This window comes from Plecotus auritus (genome assembly GCF_963455305.1).
Source record: "Plecotus auritus genome assembly, chromosome: 5".
In the NCBI taxonomy this organism is placed as follows: Eukaryota; Metazoa; Chordata; class Mammalia; order Chiroptera; family Vespertilionidae; genus Plecotus; species Plecotus auritus.
Genome location: NC_137776.1, coordinates 139,262,090 through 139,283,168, shown reverse-complemented (window position 1 = coordinate 139,283,168; position 21,079 = coordinate 139,262,090). Strand labels below are relative to the sequence as shown.

Sequence of the window (21,079 nt, the reverse complement as noted above, 5' to 3'; positions counted from 1 at the left end):
TGAGTACAGTACAGAAGTTTTTGTATACCACATACCCAGTTTTCCTACACATTATAATGGTACATTTGTCACAATTAGTGAACCAATATTGATATGTTATTATTAGTAACTAACGTTCATATTTTCTCAGATTTTCCCTAATGTCCCTTCTCTGTCCAGGGTCCCGTCCAGGGCACCACATTCTATTTTGTACTCTGGCGGGAAGTTTTTAGGCTCCCGCGTGCTGTGACAGTTTCTTAGACTTTCCTTGAGGTATTTTGTAGAATGTCTCTCATTTGAAATTGTTAAAAGTTGTGATATAATTCACATACCATAAAATTCCCCTTTGAAAGTATATCATTCAGCAACCATGAATTCTTAGTCTGAATTTTATTTCCAGTTATCTGTGGCCTCAAAGTGGCTAAGCTTTTAGAGCAGGATCATTTCCCCTAAGGACAGTAAATCAAACTCTCTAGGTTTTGGCACAATTTCCCTTACAAAATCCACCCATTTGAGACAGTATGTTTTGATAAAGGGAACCTGGACGCCAGGGTTGGGTTGACTCTGACACCAGCTAGCCTTGTGGTGATAGGCAAGTCAATTCCTGCGCTGGGCCTTATTGTCTCTGTGGAGCTTTTGAACCCTGGCTGAACTTAAGAATCCTCTACACATCTTTTAAAAACACTGGGTCTGCCCTGGCTGGTGTGGCTCAGTTGGTTGGGCGTTGTCCATGCACCAAAAGTTTCCTGGTGTGGTTACTGGTCAGGGCACATACCCAGGTTTCAGGCTTGATCCTTGATAGGTGGTGTACTGGCCGTAACCAAGACAATTGATGTTCAGCTCTCTCATAGATGTTTCTCTCTGTCCCTCTTCCTTCCTCTCTCTCAAAAAAATCTTAAAATAAAATAAAAAACACTGGATCCACCCCCAGAGATTCTGGTAAGCTATAGGTGTACCATAGGTAGTATTCTACCCTTTTTTACTTACAAAAAAAAACCCAGGGAGGTGTTGAAGCTGGCTCTTACCAGTTTTTAAGAGCTGATTGTTAAATTTCTAGGAATTTTTTAAACTTGTTATTAAACACAGACATTATTAAAAATTAAATTATATAAAATAACAATTAAATAAGTTATGGTAAAAACAGAGGTAACCTAAATGCAGGGTGGTATCGTGGATTGTATCTTGGAACAGAAACAGGACATTAGTGGAAAAGCTGAAGAAAAATCTGTGGATTAGTTAATAGTAATGTGCCAATGTTAATTTCTTAGTTTTGACAAATGTACCATAATTATGTAACCTGGTGAAGGGTGTACTAGAACTCTGTACCACCCTTGCAACTTGTCCGTAAATTTAAAATTATTCCACTTTACAAAGATAGTACTTAAACCTTATCCCTTCCTAATTATTCTACTGCATTTTACTATTATCTGTGTTCTTGAGGTTATGTCTATTGTATCTATTTGGTGGAAATACTATATAATGGTTTGCTACTGCACATCTCTTCTCAATGTTATGCTCAAAGCCATTGTGTTAACTTGAAATCAGCCACAATGGAAGAAGTTACAGCATAGAAATTGGCAAATGCTACAATTCAGGCTCCCCTTCTCCACCCCCGAGAGCTGGTGGCTAAACATTTGTCAGCACACCATGGTTCAACCTCATATTTAAGGTCCCTTTTAAAGAATACCATTTTCTGATTGCCCACGGGAGAAGTGATCTACAGTGATCACTGACAGCCTTAATCGTAACGTTTTTCTTTAATAAAAGTGAAAATATTAAATTCTATGTAGAGTAGGTTAAGACTTTTCAAATTGTTTTGTAGTAAGGGGAGAAAAGTTTGTCCGAAGTGGTTTTTGACAATTTCTTACAGTGCTGAGGAGGCTAGTTACAGTACCATCCTTACCCACAGAGAGGCACTGTTCGCATACGTTTTTTTTCCTGCTCTCCCAATAAAGTCACATACTGAGACTGTTGAAGGGACTGTTACTAGTATAAGCACCCCTGGTACTTAACTAGGTTTCACCATAGGTAATTACACACCAAACTGTGGTCAGTGGTTGTCTCAGGCTCAAGTAGAACTAGGTGTAACTTTACCTTCTTTGCTTTGTTTTCTATTTATGTAAGCAATCGTTTTACCTTTGTAACCAGGGTACAAGTAGAAAATAACATTGAAAAGGAATTTGGGGGTGGTGACTTCCAGGCCCCTGGCTCATCTTGCCAGTGAACCACTGTTGGTTGCCTGTTGAGTGGTGGTTTGTGTATTTCAGATTGCTGATCGCAACTGCAACCGGATGTCTTACTATAGCTCTGGCAATAATGATGTTCCGAGTGCATCCGGAGCCCCAAGGCCAACCAGCAAAAAGGTACTGAGCAGGGCAGTGTGAGGACAGTATTTCCCACCCTTCACACACACACACACACACACACACACACACACACACACACAGACGTTTGGGGCCCTGTCCCTGTCCCCCATTTTTTGACCAGGTAATTAATTACCCACTAACTCAATGGTTCTCCAACTTACCATGCATCAGACATGCCTGGGAAGCCTGTTAAAACTGATTGCTGGGCCCTCTCCCCAGAGCTTCTGATTCAGTAGATCTAAAGTGGGGCCCAAGAATTTGCATTTCTAATAAGCCCCTAGCTGATGCTGGTCCAGGGACCACACTTTGAAAACCACTGCATTAGCTTTTTTTTTTTTTTTTTTTAAGACAAGGTGAGATGGGGACAGTTCATCCTCGACCAAAGTGCATGGCAATAATGAGGCATCAGTTATTTTAACAATACATATATTAAGGGACTATGAAATGCTTTCTCATAATTCTTTCTAATCAGCCTTTCCTGTGAGTTCAGAGACTTTACAAGCGGTTAAACTGCTCACCAGAACTCCTTATATTAACAAAATTCTCCGACCATAGTCCCTGACTGTGTGGCCCAGAGGTGGAGGGGGGAAACTGTGTGTCCCACATTTCCTCCTCTGCCATGCACCCAAGAGTCTCACCTTTATAGTAGCTACTTACTTTAAGGTCTTGAGTGTTTGTTAAGACCTCTAGTAAGAGGGAAGCCATTCACAACAGCTGACACCTCAGGAAAATGTGTATTAAACAGGTAAGGAGGAAATGAACTCAGCATAGCTCTTGGGACCAGGTGAGGGAAATATCAAGCAAACAGGAGCCCTGCAGGGCTCATGCCACAGTAACCCAGGCCCCGTAAATCTGGGGAGAGGTGCCAGGAGTTCATGGTAAAAGAAGTGAAAGGAGATATGAGTAGGTGCTGAAAATAAACTTTTCACTTACTCTAAAACTTAGCTTTGAGCTTTGCAGTGACTGGTGACAGGGACCATTTTCCTTTTTAAAACCATGATTTTCCTACAGCCTGACAACCTCAAAAGGCAGGGCTGATTTCTCCCAGGCACAGTCATTATCTGGTTTTGTACTTGCTTCATTTTAACTTGGCTTCTGGTCAATGAGATAATTTCATTTCCGAGGGAAGTTTAGCTGGTGTGTTTCCTTGGGAGCTGAGCAAACAGGGTCCAGCTGCTTGGCTACTTCCTGTAACCTCCGGAGCAAGGTGTTCTTGTAATACTGTTGCCTGGTGAGCAGCATCAATTCCTTAAGAAGCAGTTAATCCCTCTCTAATCTGTTCTTGCCATAAGACTCCGCCAGTCAAGCTGACCTACTTTCCGGAGGTTCCCTTTAAAGCCGGTAGAGTGTTCTCTCTCCTACAGTGGGAAGATCATGTGTAACCACGTTACATCATGTGCGCACTTAGACCACCTGCCAGACTAACACTCACCTCATGCCTCTCCAGGTGGGAAAGCTTCCCTTAAGACTCCCAACAGCAAACAAATGTATTAACGTGTATTAAGATTATAAAAGTTTGACTTGCCTGGCAGAATGAGTGGAACCCACTGACCAGCTTCAGCATTCTCCATTCATCACCAGAACCAGCCGGGGATGTAAATAGTTAGAATCCCCAGACATCTATCTGCACATGGATTTTCCATTTGTCTCCTTTTAGTTTAGCTGAGTAACTCTCCGATTTTAATGTCCATGAGAATTAATAAATTGGGTTACATGCATTCTGTACATTGTGGGTAATTTAAGTCTTAGTCAAGGGCAATCTTTGCTATAATCAGCTTTTTGCTTTAGGTGTTGAACTTAAAACTTACCTTCCATGTAAGCCAGTGCTCTAGGGTGTGATATTAGGATATTCAAATTTTGGCTTTCTTACCCACAAAATGATAAACAATAAGTTCATCTGCCTTTATTCTAGATTTTGTGGTCTTTAGATAAATGAAATCCAGAGAAAATGCCCATTTTTGTCATTAGTTAGGTTGACCAATCATCCCAGTTTGCCCAGAACTGAGGGGTTCCCTGGGATGCAGGACTTTCATTTTAAGACCATGACAGGCTCAGGCAGACTGAGATGAATTGGTCACATACCTTTAGTCTTGAACTTCGTCCCATCCAAACTTTTGTCAAAAGCATTAACAAGTAGCCAGATAAATGAGGGAATGGGAAAGGCACAAAAGGTATAAAAATTACCATCTGCTCCATTTGCTGTCGAGCAGTCAGGTGACTTGAAGGGAAGTGTGGACATAAAGTGGAGCTGAGGAATTGTCAAGCATCTGACCCTGGAACGTCAGAATTTAGAAGTTGTGAGTTCAGGCTGATGCCGCTATGCCTTTTACTGCAGAGGATCTGCTCATAAACGCAGCCCATCAAAGCCATAGAGGGAGTATAAAAACAAAAACTGTCCAATCTGGAAGGAAGTTTAGATACCATCTAGTCATTGGTTCTGTAACAGAGGTCCCCAGATCAGCAGTGCCAGCAGGAACTTGTTAGAAATGCAAATTCCCAGGTCCTGCCCTAGACTCACTGAGTCTGAATCCAAGACTCTGGGGGTGGGCCCAGCAGTCTGGTTCCTCACAAGTCCTCCAAGGGATCCTGCTGCACAGTCATGTTTGAGAACCGTTGCTATCACCCAATAATGGATTTCATGGGTGAGAAAACTGAGGGTAGAGGAATGGCTTGCACACAGTGTTTGCTGCAGGATCTGAAAGGAAAAACACAGGCACCCCCAGTTCTGATGGATACCCCAGAAAGCAGACCCCCTCCCAAGCTGAGGCCATTCATTCAAACCCAGCTCTCCTATGTGATACCACCACCAACCTTCTCCTACGGACCTAAATGTTCTCCAAGCTCAGGTTATTTCAGCATTGGTTTTGCCACCCACCTGTGGTCTAGAACAGCAGTTGCCAACTGATGGTCCATAGACCACAGTGGTCCATGAGGTCCGAAAGGTTGGCGACCGCTAGTTTAGGACATCTAGGACACACGTGTCAGTAACTAACAAGCTATTACGATTGGTAAGAAAGAAAAGAAGTGTTGGAATACAAAGCATTTGCCCTCACAGACGGTCATTACATGAATGTAATGTTTCTTTGGGTGTTTGTCGTCTAGCATTTCCATGAGGAGCTTGCCCTGCAGATGGTGGTCAGCACTGGAATGGTGAGAGAAACAGTCTTCAAGTACGCCTGGTTCTTCTTCGAGCTCCTGGTGAGATTCATGCATGTTTCTATCTGTGCTCGGTAGGGCATGAAAAGCACATGGCAGAAAGGCAGTGATGTGTCCCATAATAGGAACTGACATTTTATCCACCAAGTTGCTCCCGCTGAAAACCTGGGATCATTCCTTAAAATCTTACTCTCCTTCACCCCTCCACCCAACTTCCACCAAATCTTGTTTTTTCTATTTTGAAAATCTACCTCCAACACTTTGGTTCTCACCATCTTCACCACCCACCACCAGGCCAAGCTACCATCATCTCTCTGGTGCCTCTTCCAATAACTTCCTCTTTGGCTGCCTGCATTCATTTTTGCCTGAGCCCATCCATTTTGCACAGGGCCCCCAATATTAAACAGATAACATCATTCTCCTCTTTAAAAACCTTCAATTATTTGCACAGTATGAGAAATAAAGCACACATCTTTGTCATGGCCCACAAAGCCCTCATAATTCTATTTACCTCCATCTCATGAGTGGCTCCACATGGCATCCTTGAGCTCTCTTTGAAGGCATGTTGGCTTCTCTGCATGTATAACAGTGGCTCTGTCCTTCATATAATTCTAATGGCAGGCATCCCTGAGAAAGGAAAAATAATAGTATTGAAAATGTGTTGTATGTTTTACTATGTTTGTGCTGAGCACAGTTTTAAGCACTATCTCATTTAATCCTCAAACAGCCTTGAGACGGGAGTTTTCTATGGGATCCGGGGAAGGGTGGTGGTCAGAAGGAGGAGTCTCCAGGTCCACCAAGGCTTCCTCAGTCCCGCTTTGCTGTCCCTCACTGCAGGGAGCTAAGAGCCATGGAAAAGGTACAAGGTGCTCTTGATCTTGCACATTTATTTACTGGGACTTGGTGGGCCCAGGAGAGAAAGCAAAAGCTAAAGCTCTGGGAAGGAGGGAAGGAGGACTATCCCTTATGCTAAACAGATGCTGGAATGAAAGCTCTTGGTGATCCCAGCACATGGAGGAGGTTGGTCAACATGCAGGTCACCCAAGACACGGTTACCCAGGGCTCTACATGTTAAAACCTAAGTCTGTCAAGGTCCTAGCAGGACAGTGTTGGCATTACTCAAAGGGGTCAACTGAAAAGCATTTATCAGAGGGACTCTGCCCAGGGTGTACACAAGTTACAGAAGCAGATAAGGGTTGGTGAGGCACCCAGGAAGCTGCAAGTGCTGGAGGTTGTTATTCTAAAGAAGCCAGGGTGGGGAGCACTATAACAGGGCCTAGAGAAAGCTAAGGCAGAGGAGAAGGTCCACACACAGCAGCTGGAGTCTTACGGAAATGTTGCCACTGCCAGAACCATGCTGTGACAGGAATGAGGGCATGGAGTGGATAAATACCAGAACCTCTCCATTCTCCCGCCCACTGATCCCTTGCTGGTGCCTCCATTGGCCACTTCCAACCAGAAGCCAAGGAGACCTGAGAGGTGTAGTCCACGGAGATCAGCTTCTCAGGGTTCAGAGATAGACAGAAAAGGGCAAGGGATGGATCTAAGTAAGAGCTGGGTTGGAGGCAAATGGAAACTATCAGCCCCAGCCAGAACTTTGCAAGGAAACTGGCCTCCGACTCAGACAGGGTGCCCAGTCCTCTGGGCATTGTTTGTGCATTTGCTTTTCAGATGCCCTGGAAGTTATTTAAAAACCAAGACAGTTTTTTTGCCCAAGAAGCTTGATGAGAAAGAAAGCACAGCCTTCTTGGACTTAGCCAACAACCTGGGAGATTTAACACCTTCCAGTTGTATTAATGCCCAAGCAGTAATGAACAACCATTTTGGCATGACAGCTGCTGAACACCCTCCTTTTGTGAATTGCACACTTGCTAATGAATAAATCCCTGTGCTTCTGTAAACCGCTGAGCCAGACTTTGGGGACCCAGAGGTAAATGGGTGACCTAGTTTGCTCAGGACAGGAACGTCTGCACCAAGGTGTTCTTTAGAGGTACACTTGCTCTGAATGGGTCACAAAGGCCAATATGGGGGAAATATTTTCCTGCCTCACCCCACCCACAAATAATGGGCCAAGCACCCACTAATATTTCTACGGGGTGCTCCTCTCTAGACATACAGAGGACACAGTAGCTGGCAAGTTGCTGACCGTCTGGAAAGAGGCCATCAGTTGAAAGTGTGGTATTGTGAGAATTATTTATTTGGTTGTAGGATGGCCAGATGCAGCAGGCAGGAGCCGAACACCACAGTGAGCTCCAAAAGCCTGGTGCAGGGTAGGGAGCCAGCAGAGAATCAGGACTAGGGTAGCCCAGAACAAAGAGGCCTTGTGTTCCCAAGTCCTTGGTTAGCATAGTGAGAGACACTCTGCCAGACAAAAATGGGATCCAGTTCCCACCCCTCATCCAGGTCCTCTCACTAAGAGTGTGAGACTGTGGGGTGCAGACATGTCCATGGGTCCTGAACCACAAAGGATGTGACAGTGAAGAAAAACTATGGTTCTTACACTGGGCTTTCAGATTCTGTGTTCTTAGGATTTCCCCAAGCTGGCCATGGCATTCTCTTTCTCTCTCTTGGTTTTTTTGTTTTGTTTTGTTTTGTTTTGTTTTGTTTTGTTTTTGTTGTTGTTATTTTGTAAACCCTCAACTGAGGATATTTTTCCATTGATTTTTTTTTTTTTTTTTTTTTTTTTTTTAAGAGAGAGAGTGGAAGGGAGCAGGAGAGACAGAAAGAAAGAAACATTGATGTGAGAGGGACACATTGATTGGTTGCCTCCTGCACAAGCCCCAACTGGTGCCGGGGATCAAGCCTACAACCGAGGTACATACCCTTGACTGGAATCAAACCTGGGGCCCTTCAGTCCGCAGGCCAATGCTCTACCCAAAAAGGCTAGAACCGTGGCATTGTCGTAAAACATGAAACACAGAAAGCCTGTCTGCTGTTTTTCTCTTCTTAATTTACCTTCTCCTTATTGTTTTATCTGTTTGTCTCAGTGCTGATGAAAATTGCCAATCCTACATTCTTAGACACAGAAATCTGCCCTTAATGCAGAGCAGTTCTCCCATATAGCTCTTGGGAGGAGGGGTCGTTTTTCCCATACAACTGTCTTTCCTCTTCTTCCAGCCCTGACCTATGCGGTCATCTTCAGGCAAATATGGGCAGTCTAACTTCCAGGGCCATTTATTTTTGCCACAATTCTCTGTCTAGCCTGGACACATTCATGAAAAATGATCTCAGAGGATGGACACCCAACCACCAGAACACCAGTCTTTCCCATCAGATTGTTCCTAATTGCTCTGAGCAACTTCCAACAAGGACAAGGTGCAACCTCAGACTGTATCAAAGGGAGGTGTATGGACCCACAAATCTCCTGGTCCTAAGAAAAAGTCCCCCAGATAAGCATGATCTAGATTTAAAATTGTGGTAGGCGTTGAGCTGGTGGTGGATAGTCACAATATAATTATCAATTGACACAAAGGTTTTTATTTTTATACTAGAAGCCTGGTGCACGACATTCGTGCACTGGGTGGTTGGGGGGGGCCTCAGCCCAGCCTGTGCCCTCTCGCAGTCCTGGACCCCTCTGGGGATGTCCGACTGCCGGCTTAGGCCCACTCCCCCGGGGCCTAAACTGGCAATCAGACATCCCCCGAGGGGTCCTTAGTGCTGCAGTGGAGGTGAGAGAGTCTCCCGCCACCACCACTGTGCTCACCAGTGGTGAGCCCAGCTTCTGGCTGAGAGATGCTCCCCCTGTGGGAGCACACTGAACACCAGGGGGCAGCTCCTGCATTGAGCATATTCCCCCTGGTGGTCAGTGTGTGTCATAGCTACCAGTCTTTCCACCATTCGGTCGATTTGCATATTAGCCTTTTATTATATAAGATATATATATACACATATGTATATATATATATATTTAATTTAAGTATATATTTAAATATTTAAAATATAGATAAAAACAAGTCAGTCTTATAGAACTCAAAACATAATTTCTCTTAGAAGCAATGTTCGAAGTAGTGGTCAAGTTTCCAACTAGCATGCTATAGAACTGTTTCTGGGACAAACTGTGCTCTTCATTTCAACTTGAGATCCCGATAGGAGGATCGTTTCTTTCCATTTCTCCTTACTGTAGTCTCAGGGATAGCAGGGACTTCCGTTCACATCACAAGCCGTTTCATAAACAGTCCCCTTTTCGGTGGTGTGCTGTGTGCTATGGCAGACTGATGGCTCAGTGGCTCTGGGAGCCGCAGGGGTCTGCCTTCCCGGACATAGGCAGTTGAGTGAAGGGGAGTCTCATGACACGGTGGCTAAAAACTAAGCTCCCTGGCTTTGTCAGCAGCAAGGAGGAAGCCCCCTGACTTGGGGTCAAAAAGAGGACACTCTTCCCACCTCCTACAACCATGGTAACCATCTGTGTGTCAGGAGCATTTTTAGTCCCCAGCCTGCTTGGGCAACTACCAGCACAGATAAAGTGTTAGAAAGTCTATTGTTAATGAGCTTTTCTTCCAGCCTTTTCCGCTTTTCCACTGTACAAGCAGGTCACCAGTTTCCATGTTGACATTTCCCCCATCCCTCTATAGGTGAAAAGCATGGCCCAGTATGTACACAACATGGACAAACAGGACAATTTTCGGAGGACTCGTTTTTCCGACCGTTTCAAAGATGACATAACTACCATTGTTAACGTGGTCACCTCGGAGATTGCAGCCCTTTTAGTAAAGCCTCAGAAGGTAATTGTGCCGTGTGACTCTTTATGTTCTAAATTTTTTACCTTGAACATGTTATTTTCATAATCAGAGAAAAATAAGCATCATCTTAAAGCAATAATTTGAATGTAACTAACTATACCTGATAAGCAAATGCTGTTTTTTTATACTGAATGGGACCTTAGAGTGGGACAGGAGGTTTGCTATAAAGAAATTGCAACATCTAATTGCAGTAGTTTAAATTATTATATCAATGTAGAAATGAGAGAGAATATTCTTGTTCTTAGGAAATATACCCTGAAGTATTATGGGGTAAATGGGCATGATATTTGCAACCTTCTTTTTTAATGGTTCAGAAAAAGAATTGTGTAGATAAAGAGAATGATTAATGTAGCAAAAGGTCAAATATTTATGAACCTAGTTAAAGGGTATACAGCAGTTTTTTGTACTATTCTTACACATTTTCGATAAGCTTAAAATTACTTTAAAATAGAAAGTTACATATATAAAATGAAATAAAACAAAAATTTCAAAGGCAACTATAAAATTGGAGGCAGCAGTGATCATTATTAATACCTTTATCATTCTAAAGAACATGTATAGCACTAAGTGCTCAGCAGAAATAACCACTTTTTCTCATGGCAAACTTTGTGAGAATGGCAATGATATCTCCATTTTGGCAGGCATGAAAAATGAGGCACAGTGAGGTTGAGATTTTTAAAAGTCACACAGCTAGCAGCAAAACCAGGACCGGCAATTCCATGCCAGACTATTCAGACAGTTATGTATACTACCCAGGGGTGGCCCGTGAGGATGCTGAGAGTGTGAGGACTTGGTGCTCCATGAGACTGTGGAAACTTCTTTATCAGGTCTACATCCATGCCAGTGGCTGGTCAGCGTGGCCTGAATAACAAGAGGAACATAACGTAACAAGAGGAAAATATTTTCAAGCTCTATTTTCAATGGTGTCAGAGAAAACTGATTCATCATTCTGGGACTGGGAGGCATGACTATGAACAAGTGCATCCCGATTGCTCTGAAGTCCTGTAAAACCCCTCATAAATACGAGCCCTGTGAAGGAATAACGACAAAATCCTGGTCTTTACTTTATGTAAGAGTTCGCCCTACCATGAGTGACTATGACCTCTTTTAGGCTGAGCATGCTGCCTAATTGGAAAGATAAAAGTCCTTAGGTAAAAATGGAATCTTTTATCCTGATTTGGTTTTCTGCAACAATACTTATAAGAATCTGTCTCATTGAAGACAGTGAATACATTTCAAGTTACTTTTGCCAAAACAGTACTTATCAGAATCAAATAAATTTTGATAAAGCCATATGAAGAAATACGATGTAGGATGTAGGAAAATGTTTATTATGTAATGTTGAATGAAAAAATTCAGGACCCAGCCTTGTATATAGAGAATGAGCTCACTTATATACATGTAAATATGCATGTAGGAAAACAAAAACTAGAAGGAAATGCACCTTAATATTAACAGTAGATAAAGAATTAATTGATTCAACCTAACACTCATGGCATCAGTTAAGTTCTAAATTATATTTGCTCCAATTTTGCAGGGTTACCTGCTTTGCCCAGTAACTCTTAGAGCAGTGGTCAGCAAACTGCGACTCATGAGCCACATGTGGCCCTTTGGCCCCTTGAGTGTGGCTCTTCCACAAAATACCACGGCCTGGGCGAGTCTAAGAAGTTTAAGTTTAAAAAATTTGGCTTTAGAGGAAGGAATCTGTAATAATAAAAGTGTAATATGCTAATTAGACCAGACAACCTTCAGGATGAAGCTGGGGCTGCAAGGGAAGCCTGGGTCCTGGGGAGGGAATCCCGGATTCTGGGTGCCGGAGGGAAGCCAGTGCCAGCAGCTGGGGAAAGAAGGCCTACGCTTGCATGAATTTCGTGCATTGTGCCTCTAGTACTGTTTATAAAAATAGGACCTGCCTCTCCCAACTTTCCCACCAGGGACCTGGAAGTTCATGACCAGCATTTACCACAAAATGACTTGAGTATTTGTATGTTTGTTTTTAAGGAAACTGAACAGGCAGAGAAGATCAACATCAGCCTGGCTTTCTTCTTGTATGACCTTCTCTCACTTATGGATCGTAGCTTTGTGTTTAACCTCATCAAACATTATTGCAACCAGGTGAGTGTTCCCTCGGATGCAGCCATGTTGTCCCTGGTTCCTTCTCATCTGTGTGATGCTCGTTGTCATGGTGAGCTGTCTTATCCACTGCCAAGTTAGGCAGCTTGGCTCTTGTACATTCTGAGTCTTGTGCCATAGACATCCCTAGACACACTAGTTTGCATGGATCCTAAAGCATTTACCAGCCCAGTACTGAAGGGTTAATCTAAGGTAATTGAAATTTGTTACTGATATGATCAGCTTTCTTCAATTTAACATGTAACAGAAATTACATGACTATAGCATTCAATCTTTGACCAGGCATAGAATTCAAAATATGAGGTCTCTTTTCACATGCTAGGATAATTAATTAAAGTGCATGAGGAGGAGGCATGTCCATTGGCAAGAATGAGACATTGGTTTCCTGTGCCGAGGCGGGAGGGTGTTTATGATGATATATTGAGAGGTTCAAGGTCCATCAAAACCCTTCTTTCTGTGCTTTGCCTTAAGAGAAGCTGCCTCTCATTGCAGCCTATTGAGTCTGGATCCTTCAGTTGTCACTTTCCCCAAGAGAAGCACGAGATCTCTTCCAGACTGTCACCTGTGTCAGCTTTTCGTTGCTAATTTCATGGTTGGTTTGTTCAAGGGAAGATTTTTTTTCTGAAAACTCTTCCAGTTTTCTCTTTCTTTCTCCTCTACTTCCTCTTCTCCCTCTTTGAAGCAAACTCTTTGTTTTGTTTTTTTTTTTTTTGGTTTTTTTTTGCAAAGTAATTTGATGCTCTCATCCAGGGAACTGGCTTGAGAACTTCCGTTGGGGTCTTTAATTAGAAACTACAAAAGAACACTTGTGGCATTAAAGCCACCCAGTCATATTCCATTAGTTTTGTGTGGCCCCATGTGGGGGCAACTCCTTTCATTTAGTTTCTTGGACACAGTAGGGTTTTTGTAAAATTAATTATATTCTGTTACACTGAAGACAAACTTCCAGATTATGAACAACAGAGTCTTGCCATGGTATTACAGATTTGACAAGACTGGGGTTTGGGGCCAGAGTCCTCATTTTGGGCAGTTTTTAGGCTAGGAATCATGAAGGAAAACAGGTAGTGGATGAAAACCTTTTGGGCCTCCCTGTAATACAGAGTTTGCCATCTGTTGTACTGCCCCATTCATTTTTATTAATCTGGGGCGAAAGGATATTTTTGTGTCTTTCAACCTCAACTCCATTCACCTTATAATAAATGCTTCTTTCCTTTCCTCATTGTTCTCCCCAGCTGTCAGCCAAGCTGAACAACCTCGCAACGCTCATCTCCATGAGGCTAGAGTTCCTGAGAATCCTCTGCAGCCATGAACATTACCTCAACCTGAACCTCTTCTTTATGAGCGCCGACACTGCTCCAGCATCTCCCTGCCCCTCCATATCTTCCCAGGTAACCCATTACCTGAAAGAATTATACACGAGATTTCACTTAATTAGCTTAGTTTAGTAATTTGTTCTCTAAAGGTTGGCGTTATTAATTTTTAAAGAATCAAGCCCAGTCGGTGTGGCTCAGTAGTTGAACCAGGAGGTCACAGTTCAATTCCCGGTCAGGGCTTATACCTGGGTTTTGAGCTGGATCCCCTGTAGGAGATGTGCAGGAGGCAGCTGATCAATGATTCTCTCTCATCATTGATGTTTCTCTCTCTCTCTTCTTCTCCCTTCCTCCCTGAAATCAATAAAAATATATTTTAAAAAAGAAAAATCAAGCTATTGAAACAGATCAGTTGATTCAGATACATACAAATATGCTTCCCAAAGTTGTACCACCTAACTAATCATTTACATACTAAGTGATTGATTTCTCTCTAGGCTCTAGAACAAGAAATCCATATATACTATGAAAAATCAGAAATTTGTAGAAAAGTCACATGTCTTCTTTTGTCTCACATTAATCATCTTTCTACTTCAGCTTGACAGTCTCCTCTACTCACTTCACTTTTCTGAAACCCCAGCACCATGAAATTTATGAAGTTGCAGGTTCCTTTATATTGATTCCAAAATGATCTAATAGTGTTTTTTTAAATATATTTTTATTTATTTCAGAGAGGAAGGGAGAGAAAGTGAGAGAGAGAGGGAGAGAGAGAAACGTCAATGACGAGAGAGAATCATCGATCAGCTGCCTCTAATAGTGGTTTTTAATGTGAATATTATATCCTTGAACTCTTTTAGAACTTTTTGCTGGTACTGTTACAGAATGGAATTTGGCACAAGGTGAGTCCACCTTGAATCATATTCCAGATCATTTGGCTCTTGAAACACTGAAAAGATCACATCATAAACTAAGCAAATGGCCTGTTGTATGGGGAATGTATTTCTAACAAGTTTTGTTCATCATCAGTCAGAAAGAGGAACACTTGTATGAATACTTATACACAAGAGTTTTGCCAATCATTTTTGGTAAAACAGTATTTTTCAAGTTAGGTTCAGTGGGCCCCGGATTCTACCAGTATAGGATGCTGAGAGGTATTATGCAAATACAGGATTCCGAAGTCTAATCAGTTTGGAAACCCTGTGTTAGCAGGTTTCTTTGCAGAAGGCCAACCTAGAGTCTCTGACTTGTTGGTGTAAATTGTAAATGCCCCAGGGGCAGAGGAGGCAATGGGAGGAGGCGTACGATGAGCAGTGATTCCCAACATGATTTGACTCCAGAAACCTTTTGTTTTTTTCTCCATAGATTTCTCAAGGGGCTAGTGTCCTCTAGAAAAACTTTAAGGAAATGCTATTCTTATAGTCACATTTCATTTATAGGGAACAAATCAGTAGCTCAGAGAAGCAGGTAAGATTTCTCAATATTAGGTTCTATTTTTGTTACGTATTTCTTGATACTAGCACAAAGGTGAAGGTCTGTCTTATTAATTAAAAAATAATAATCTTGGCCATTCATGCCCAAAGACATGATCCAGGTATTAGCTCTGCGGCCATCTGAGTGAGAACTGGGAACGGTGTCTTACAAGCTGCAATTCCAAATGTGCTCACTTTGCCCCAGGTCCTGGCCTACATTCCCTCTGACTACCCTAAGGAGTTAGCAAACCCAGGGGCCAGGCCCAGCCCCACCAAACATCAAGGATTCCAGAGACATTTTAGATTCTCTTAATGAAATATACAGTGTGCCGCAGGAGAAGAGCACAGGCATTACCTGGGACTGGGCCATCTGACACTTCCTGTCCTGACACCACTTTTACTTTCCAGGCCAGCAACATTCAGACACTGTGTGTAAACCATGTTTAGAAGTGCAGCTCAGTATATGAGCACTGTTCCCTATACAGGGGGCCGTTTGTTAGAGAGGAATTGCCTGCTCACAGCTGCAGCATTGGATCCCGTTCCCATTTCCCTGTCCAAGTGTTGTCCTGGGATTTTCATTTTCAACTTTTGATCGCTTGTGAGGAAGGGAGTGTTGCGCATTGTGTGACAGAACCTGAGTGCTTTATTTTCATCTTTCCCAATGGGCGGTTTTCCATCTGTGGGGATGGGAAAGCTAAGTGACCGCTCTAGTCTCAGTTTCCTCATCTGTCCCATGGGGAGAGTAGTGGTGATCCCGGGTCGTGCTTACCAAGCTTGGCCATATTCATGCTCAGTAAATACCAGCTCTTGTGGTCTTAATCCCAGTTCCTATTACTCATAGAGCTGCTCCTTGCATTTCTGTAGAACTCGAGCTCCTGCTCCAGTTTCCAGGACCAGAAGATCGCCAGCATGTTCGACCTGACTCCTGAGTTCCGCCAGCAGCACTTCCTCACCGGCCTTCTCTTCACGGAACTGGCCGCTGCCCTGGATGCGGAAGGGGAAGGGTATGTTTCTGACATTAAAAATGGGATATGAAGCACACACAAAAATGCTACCTGCTACAGTTCGCAGTTCAAAATTCAGTCCATAGCACCTTCATATCCGCTAGGATGGCTATAATAAATAAGACTCATAATAGAAGTGTTGGCAAATGGAATAGGGCAACTTCATGCTCTCCTGCTAGGAATGTAAAGTGGTGTAGCCACTGTTGAAAACAGTTTGGCAGTTCCCCTAAACATTAAACATAGAGTTACCATATGATCCTGTAATTCTACTCTGTGATATATACTCAAGAGAAATAAAACTTATATCCACACAAAAACATGAACAGAAATAGAGCAGCATTCATAATTCATAATAGTGAAAAAGTAGAAAGAGTCCAAATGTCCACCAATTGATGACTGGATGAATAAAATGTGATATATTCAGCCTGGCCATTGTGGCTCAGTAGTTGAGCATCGATCTATGAACCAGTAGGTCATGGTTCAATTCTTGGTCAGAGTACATGCCCAGGTTGTGGGCTCTATCCCCAGCGTGGGCCATGCAGGAGGCAGCCAATCAATAATTCTCTCTCATCACTGATGTTTTTATCTCTCCTCCCTTCCTCTCTGAAATGAATAAAAATATATTTAAAAATAAATAAAATAAAATGTGATATATTCATACAATATTATCCAACAATAAAAAGGAATGAAAGACTTGATGCTACACCATGATGAACTTTAAAACATCATGCTGCCGAAACCGGTTTGGCTTAGTGGATAGAGCGTTGGCCTGCGGACTGAAGGGTCCCGGGTTCGATTCCGGTCAAGGGCATGTACCTTGGTTGCGGGCACATCCCCAGTGGGAGGTGTGCAGGAGGCAGCTGATCGATGTTTCTAGCTCTCTATCCCTCTCCCTTCCTCTCTGTAAAATATCAATAAAATATATTTAAAAACAAAAACAAAAAAAAAACATCATGCTAATAGCGACCCAAGGACTAGAACACAGGTAGTCTGTCTCTGAGCTGTAAATACTTCTACCCAATTTTTCTTGATTTTCACATTATCACCCCATTGTTTAGGAACATGCTGGTCACTCCTTATTGTTTAAGAGCATTTCAGTCCATCTCCGTTCATCATAACCTCTAGCATTCTGTGTTGTGCCAACAGGATCAGCAAAGTGCAAAGGAAAGCTGTCAGTGCCATTCACAGCCTGTTAAGTTCTCACGACCTTGACCCGCGCTGTGTCAAACCAGAAGTGAAGGTCAAAGTTGCTGCCCTTTACTTGCCTTTGGTTGGCATCATCTTGGATGCTTTGCCACAGCTCTATGACTTTACAGGTAACAATTCCTTCTGTTTCCTCCTCTGGATTGACGGGGGGCCCTGCCCAGTGCTACACTAGAATGAGGTTTCTGTCATTGGCTCTAAGGCGGATATGCTTAGGGGAACAGTTCTTCACACCGTACTCTCCAGACCTTTTTAAGGCCTCAATAAGTTTTATTTTCTTAAGGTACATAACCCTGTATCTGTTTTTATTTAAAGATTATTTATTTGTTCATTCATTCATTCATTGGTCTGATGGTGTATAATAAACTTTATAGACCATACACCACAAAGGATGAGATAATAGCAAGATCGCCCAATTTTGGAGATTCCTGCTCTAATGCCTTGAAATAAAGGTGTTCCTTACCTTCTGAGCAAAGAAGCAGCCTCAAATGAACCTAAACAATTGTTACATGCAAAAAAATATCCTGGTGTCTTTCAGGATTAGGAATGTCTGCCATGGCGGAGGAATTTTGCCTTTGGCACTAAGAAGTTGATTCTGAGGTCAGAAGTCAGTATCTCTCACATAGGAAGGGGGGAAAGGATAAATTATCTCAAAGGGGTGTGGATTCGGAATGTAGGTGAACAAAACTACCCTATACCTGAGAAAAGCAATTCCGTTGCCTACCATCCCCACAATACACACACACACACACACACACACACACACACACACACACACACACACACATTTCTGATCACTTCAGAGTGGTGCTTGCTTTTCCCCCAACTCAAGGGAAGTTCTTAGAAATGACCATGCTGCTTTCTTGACTGATGAAGAAGGATCCTGGGGTCTGAGAAATGCTTATATCAACCCAGCATTCTTGTGGGCAATCATCCTTGGAATCTTAGAACCACCAAAGTTCTTGCTTCCTCTAAATGCAAAGTGTCATGTGTGATTTAATTATTTCTAAGATCATTATGGTAATAATTATTTTGCTCAGAAAATGAGCAGAAAAACAATGGGCAATGAAGTTACAAAAGCAAGCTTGGTACACAGGGTGAGTGGGCTGCAAGAAGACATTAGAGCTTCCTTTGGGTGTGCCTGACTGGAGGGCAAATAGAGAACAGAGTCGTCTTCAAAATTTGAAGATGTGGCTCAGAGCAGGGCAGGTGTCTTGCAGACCATTTCTAGAATTTTGTGTGAAAGTTTCTAGGAAGTTTCATTTGAAGACCTGTGATTGGTTTCCAACGCAGGGAACCACTTTAGCGCACATTCTCCAGAGATTTCTTGTTGATTAGAATTTTCCAAATTAGTTATTTGGGATCAAAACTTTTTAGCAATTCACTTTTGAACCTTTTAAGTCTTGACTATTTCTTTACATATGCATTGAACTTCATGGTCATTATGAGCAGACAAGTGGGAAAACAATAAAAAATATTCTATTATTAATGTGGTATAATATATCTATTGTATATGTAATCTTTAGATTGATAAACTAGTAAGAATATAGTCTTTAGAAAGAGATACAACTGAATTCAAACTGCAGCCCATTTATTACTATATTAGAGGCCCAATGCACGAAATTCCTGCAAGGGGCTCAGCCCTCGCAGCCCCGGCTTCTTCCGGAAGGTCGTCTGGAAAGACATTTGGAAGGTCGTTCGGCTGTCTGGTCTAATTAGCATATTACACTTCTATTATTATAGGTGTGATCTTTGATGAGATCCTCAACCTTTTCTCAGATGTAAAAACTATGATAATGGTGCCCACATCATAGATGAAGTGAGAGAACATTTTGTATAGCAAATGTTTAGATCCTTCCTTCCTTTTTTTATAACTATGACCCTGTGCATATTTAGAGGGAGAAAGAATGTATCCTCAAATATCCCTATATTACCAGATCTTGTATCATTTCCATGTGCTATTCATTTTACCATTTGTTTAAAGACCCAATTGCCTTAAAATACAATAGTGAATTACTATTTTTAAAAATTGAGTTCTTAAAAAAACTGCATCCTTTTTTCAGAACTTTAGCAGATGAAAATACTGTTCTCACTGTACTTTTTTTTGTTTTTGAAAAATTAAAGGTCCGATACTGATAATGTTGACTGGTCTAATAAAATGAGTTTATAAAGGATCAATCAGGTGCAAGTGTTTTAATACACTTTTCTAAGAATTTTCTAAATACTTTCTATATGTGTGATTGGTAGTGTTCTTAAAAACCAACCTTTTAAACCTGTTTTTACTTGCCTATATCTAGACCTATATATAAATATAGATATGTCTATATTACATAGATACAACAAACTAACATTCATTTCTTTTTTTCTTTTTTTTAATTTCTTTATTGATTAAGATATCACATATTTGTCCTCATCCCCCCATTCCCATCCCAAACCCCTCCCCACGCATGCCCCCACAACATTCATTTCAAAACATTTAAAACTTAATAAAGTATTGCTGAATTTGTGATAATAGCTTGTTATTCTATAAGGTATTAATTAATTATGTAATTATAGGCTCCTTTTTATTTAGTTATTATTTAAAATATGTGAATATATTTTTAAGTGTTATAAAAATTGTTATGAAAGTTCTAAAAATTTTTATTTTAGCAACTGAAAAAATTAATTTCTAGCATAATCTTGAACTAGATGTTCTGTCTTTTTTATTATAAGCCTTCCCCCTTTCCCCTATAGATGGTAACAGATAAATAATGTAAACATCAGGTTTAAAATTATTGTGATGACTTTAGTGACTGATAAGGATCAGGTACACATTGGGTATTGGGTATAGGACATAAGAAATCACCATCTTTGACTTGACATTACCAAAGATTTTTTTTAATTAGTGTTTTGGGTTTCTTTTTTTTTTTTAAATTTAAGTTCTTTATTGTTTAAAGTATTACATATGCCTCCTTTTCCCCCCTTGACCTCTCCCCAGCCACTCCCACCCCCCAACACATGCCTTCACCTCCCCTACTGTCTGTGTCCATTGGTTATGCTTATATGGATGCATATAAGTCCTTCAGTTGATCTCTTAACCTCCTCCCACCCTCCCCTGCTTCCCTCTGAGGCTTGACAGTCTGTTCAGTGCTTCTGTGTCTCTGGATCTGTTTTTGTTCATCAGTTTTTGTTGTTCATTATATTCCACAAATGAGTGAGATCATGTGATATTTATGTTTCTCTGACTGGCTTATTTCGCTTAGCATAATGCTCTCCAGTTCCATCTATGCTGTTGCGAATGGTAAACGTTCTTTCTTTTTTATAGCAGCATAGTATTCCATTGTGTAGATGTACCAAAGTTTTTAATCCACTCATCTGTTGATGGGACTTAGGCTGTTTCCAAATCTTAGCTATTGTACCAAAGATTTTTGTAAGACGAATTATTAGAGCAGTTTTCAGTTTACAGCAAAATTGAGAGAAGGGTATAGAGATTTCCCATATACCTTCTGCCCCGACTCATACATAGCCTCCCCATTAGCAGCATCCCCCACTAGAACGGTACATTTCTTACCATTGGTAAACTATATCAACACATCATTATCACCTAAAGTTCATAGTTCACATTGGGGTTCACTCTTGGTTTTGCACATTCTAAGGGTTTGGATAAATGTGTAATATGTATTCATCACTGTAGTATCATAAGTAGTTTCTCTGCTCTAAAACTCCTCTGTACTCTGCCTA

At 41.7% G+C, this 21,079-nt stretch overlaps 1 protein-coding gene across 1 annotated transcript in view; it reads left to right on the top strand.

Moving 5' to 3' along the window:
* DOCK8 (dedicator of cytokinesis 8) overlaps nucleotides 1-21,079 on the top strand; it is a 199,277-nt gene that overhangs the window by 137,396 nt on the left and 40,802 nt on the right. The window contains exons 23-29 of the mRNA XM_080667875.1: nucleotides 2,247-2,342; nucleotides 5,448-5,543; nucleotides 10,073-10,222; nucleotides 12,242-12,355; nucleotides 13,606-13,761; nucleotides 16,017-16,156; nucleotides 17,303-17,472. Of these exons, the coding sequence (XP_080524001.1) occupies nucleotides 2,247-2,342; nucleotides 5,448-5,543; nucleotides 10,073-10,222; nucleotides 12,242-12,355; nucleotides 13,606-13,761; nucleotides 16,017-16,156; nucleotides 17,303-17,472 (922 nt within the window). The remainder of the gene's footprint in view (nucleotides 1-2,246; nucleotides 2,343-5,447; nucleotides 5,544-10,072; nucleotides 10,223-12,241; nucleotides 12,356-13,605; nucleotides 13,762-16,016; nucleotides 16,157-17,302; nucleotides 17,473-21,079) is intronic.